Genomic DNA, 3944 nt, shown 5'->3' with positions numbered 1-3944 from the left:
AAAAGGGGACAGGAGGATGCACTTCAACGAACAGGAGTTGGTTGAGTAACACATTACTCAACCAACACAGCATCTTAGCTGTTATTTAACTTTCACTTTCTCTGCTCTGGTCCAAGGTCTAAACACTATCTGCTTGCATAATTACTTGTATTGTGACTAAACAAGGGTTGGGTTCACACCCTGCTGGACCTATTTCTGAGAAACCATGTGCTGCGCCTCAGCCTAATCACTGTTTTGATTGGCTGAGCTGCAGCCTGTAAAGATAAGAGTTCATTATATAAAGACACGAGGAGTCTGAACACTTTACTAAGAGCAACAGAGAACACAGACCAACATGGCTGGAGGTAAGTACACTTTTTGTTGAAAATGTCTTTTTGTCAACCACAGCACTGAAGTTAGTTTGTGATTCAGAACTTCTTAAAGGAATTTTCTGGTGCACCTTAAAAGTGGTGTAATACCTGTAGATGCTGTTTTCAGTCATTTTCAAGCCTCTCGAGGGGATTTGACTGATAGTTCAGACCACATTAGACCAGGTCCTGATCAAAAACTAGTGAAAATAATCTCATCGTATTATTTTTTGTATGACACGGCTACTATCCCTGATCATGAATGGTTCGACATTTTTGACTGTAAATGTGGACAACTGTAAAATCTGAAACGCTTCACTGGAGACTGCTGAATTATTAGTGAGGAGCTTGATATTTTTGAGCAGTTCTTCTGGAAAAAAAAAAAAATCTGGTTTGAGTAGTTCACCTAATTACAGACAATTTGATGAGGAAATCACCCTCCTCATGTCTGTATGATGAATCTGAAGCTACAGCCAGCAGCCAGTTAGTTTAGTTTAGTTTAGTAGGACTGGAATCAGGGAGAAACAGCTAATCTGTTACTGACCTCTGAAGCTCATGAAATATATCTAATTTAATCTGCATAAAAACTAAATATAAAAATGATACGCTGTGAATTTAAGTCACTTAAGTCATCCTAGAAATACATGCACATAACTTGTCCTTTTTGCATGTAGATTTTGCCTTTGCAGATTAAACAAAGATAGAAATATAACATGTTGATTATTGATCTTTAGAGGGTCTGGTAGGTTTAGCTGTTTCCCCTGTTTTCAGTGTGTGTGATACAGATGTTTCCCTCAGAATGAATTTTAATAACTGGTGATCTCTTAACTTTTCACCTAGCTCCATCATCAAATAGAACAAATCAATTTGTCCAATACTTTCATTCCCATCATCCTCAACTGTACTTTGAGCATGTTCACATTAGCATTTAGCTCAAAGAACCAATATAAACTCTTAATAATTATACTCTCTGTAAAGCAGTATTGATACTGACTGGGTTATCCTGGCACTCCATGATACTGAATAATGTGACACAGACATGAACTTTTTATATGATGAAGTTTAAATGAAAAGAAACTTTCATTTCCTCTCCAGAGGCTGCGGAAGATCTTCAGTACATTAACAAGTACAAAACCAAAATTATCAGGGCTGCAAACAAGTATGGAGTGCAGCCTTCTATCGTGGCTGGCATCATCTCCAGAGAGACCAGAGGAGGCAGAGGGGCAGGTCTCTCTAATGGCTGGGGAGACCACGGGAACGCCTTTGGACTGATGCAGGTCTGTGTTCTACACACAAGTCTCTGTCCAACACACTCTCTGTATTCACCTCCCTAATAGTAACATCTTATATATTTATGGTTTCTAGGTAGACAAAAACTGGCACACACCTAGAGGGGAGTGGGACAGCCAGGAACATCTTGATCAAGGAACTGAGATTCTAATGGGCTGTTACAATGAAGTTGCACGGAAATTTCCCAATATGGCCGACAAGATGAAAGGTACAGATCATCCAACTGAAAAGTTGTCTATGTGTCCTTGGGGCGTAAAACCATGTAAAACAATGTTAATAACCTCATCTCACCACATTTTTATGCACTTTTATTTTCCTCCTGCTTCAGGAGCGCTGGCAGCCTACAACATGGGTACAGAAAGAATGAACCCCAACAACGTGGATGCTCACACTACTCATGGCAATTACTCCCGTGATGTCACTGCCAGGGCCCAGTACTATGCGAGGAATGGGTATTAACTCTGAGAACTCATCCATTTCTGACTTTCTGATTGATATCTGTGTCACTTTATATGCTTTATGATTTTATGAATGGAAATTTCTTAAAGTGAATAAATGCATTTCTGCAGCAAAGTAATAACAATGTATGATTTATTAGGTGTCATTTGCAACGTATATCAGTGCATCAATAAAGCTATCAGTCCAGTGTAAGTAATCCTGAATCATGTACATTTACACACATGTAGACTAGACACACAACATTCTCCATGCTGTTCTTTTTATGTCTGTGCCACATGTGAGTTGCCCTGACAAAAATTATAAAGACCATTTAAAAAAAATCATTAGTCCTGTATTGGCCAAGCTCCAAAAACACTGAATCCTACAATTCCCATAATTTAGCTAGATAATGTCTTTCATTCAATCCTCACTGCCCCCTTAATGTCCACCTCTTTTGAGACTCCTCGCCTTCAGTTTGTGATTCAGAGTTGCTATTAAAATGAAAAAGTCTCAAACTCAGGCTGATATGAACCCAGATGACATCACCAGGGTTATTTTCTCAGAATCTGAAAATATATTCTGCACATTTTTATTAACTGAGTAGTACTTCTCTTAACAAGTAAACTCTACCTCATCTGTAGGTCTCTGGAGTGGCCTTTTAAAATGATTCAGACAGTATTGAACATGATCAGACTTCCTGTATCCTCACATATCCTATATTCTGTATATATACAGTGAATATACATAATGATAATCATAGGCGGCCTTACCTATGTTTCAACCGTTTCAACTGAAACGGGCCCCGGCAGCCTGGGGGGCCCCCAGCTGCCCGCAAAAAAAATAAAAATAAAAATTAAATGAAACGGGCCCGGCAGCCAAGTAGCCTAGAATATAGCAGACAGTACGGAGGCAGCCTAACTGTGGCAGCCTGGGGCCCCCAACTGCCCACAAAAAAAGTAACACATAAACAATAACTCGTTACCTAGGTAACGCAGCATACAGTAGCCTATCCCAAACGGCCCGCTAAAATTTAAAACAGAGAAATAAAAAAGACATTAAACAATAGCGCATCTATCAAAATGAAGCGCTCATATCCGAGTGGTGCTGAAAAAAGAAAAACTGCGGAAAACAAAAGGAAAGCTGTGAGTAGTCTACCAAAAGTGAGCTCTTTCTTTCGCCCTGCACCTGCAACGACAGCGCCGGTAGAGGCTCCCGACCCCGTCCCCGGGCCATCTCGTGATGCCAGTGGGAACGTCTCACTCTCACACTCCAGGATCACGAAAAATCAAATGCACACCGTTCCCACATGGACAGCTGGCGTGAGCTGGAGATGCGCGTAAAAACGCACAGTGCCATAGACCAAACCTACCAAGAACTGCAAATGCTGGAAAAAAAACACTGGAGCGAAGTCATGAAAAGACTCATTGCAATAGTCTGTCACCTGGCGCAGAGAAACCTGGCTTTCCGTGGCCACAATTCAAATCTGCATGAGCCAAACAACGGCAATTTTTTGGGTATTGTGGAGCTACTCGCAGAATTTGATCCAGTAATGATGTGAGGCGAGCAGAGAATAAAGAAATCGCTGACCACTATCTTGGAAAAACGATACAAAACGAATTAATAACTCTGATTGGACACAAGACTGTGGAAGCAATCACAGACAAAATAAAAAAATCTAATTACTTCTCTGTTATAATGGACTGCACCCCTGACGCTGCGCACACAGAGCAACTTTCTGTGACCCTGCGCTCTGTCCAGTGCGACGTCGGTGTCGGGGCTACTGTTACAGAGCACTTTGTAGGTTTCTTGCCAGTGGTGGACACATCTGGCGCAGGGTTGACCGATGTGTTCTTGGGGCACATGGAAAAG

The 3944-nt window shown here is 41.1% G+C and overlaps 1 protein-coding gene across 1 annotated transcript; it reads left to right on the top strand.

Annotated features, from left to right (window-relative positions):
• Window positions 1-319: 319 nt before the first annotated feature.
• Window positions 320-2265, top strand: LOC128377127 (lysozyme G-like). The gene is made up of 4 exons (XM_053337026.1): window positions 320-344; window positions 1443-1624; window positions 1713-1845; window positions 1966-2265. The coding sequence occupies exons 1-4, from the start codon at window positions 335-337 to the stop codon at window positions 2094-2096; spliced, it is 456 nt and encodes a 151-aa protein (XP_053193001.1). The 5' UTR covers window positions 320-334; the 3' UTR covers window positions 2097-2265.
• Window positions 2266-3944: the final 1679 nt, after the last annotated feature.

This window comes from Scomber japonicus, chromosome 17 (genome assembly GCF_027409825.1).
Source record: "Scomber japonicus isolate fScoJap1 chromosome 17, fScoJap1.pri, whole genome shotgun sequence".
Taxonomy (NCBI): Eukaryota; Metazoa; Chordata; class Actinopteri; order Scombriformes; family Scombridae; genus Scomber; species Scomber japonicus.
This window is presented reverse-complemented; position numbering and strand designations above follow the sequence as displayed.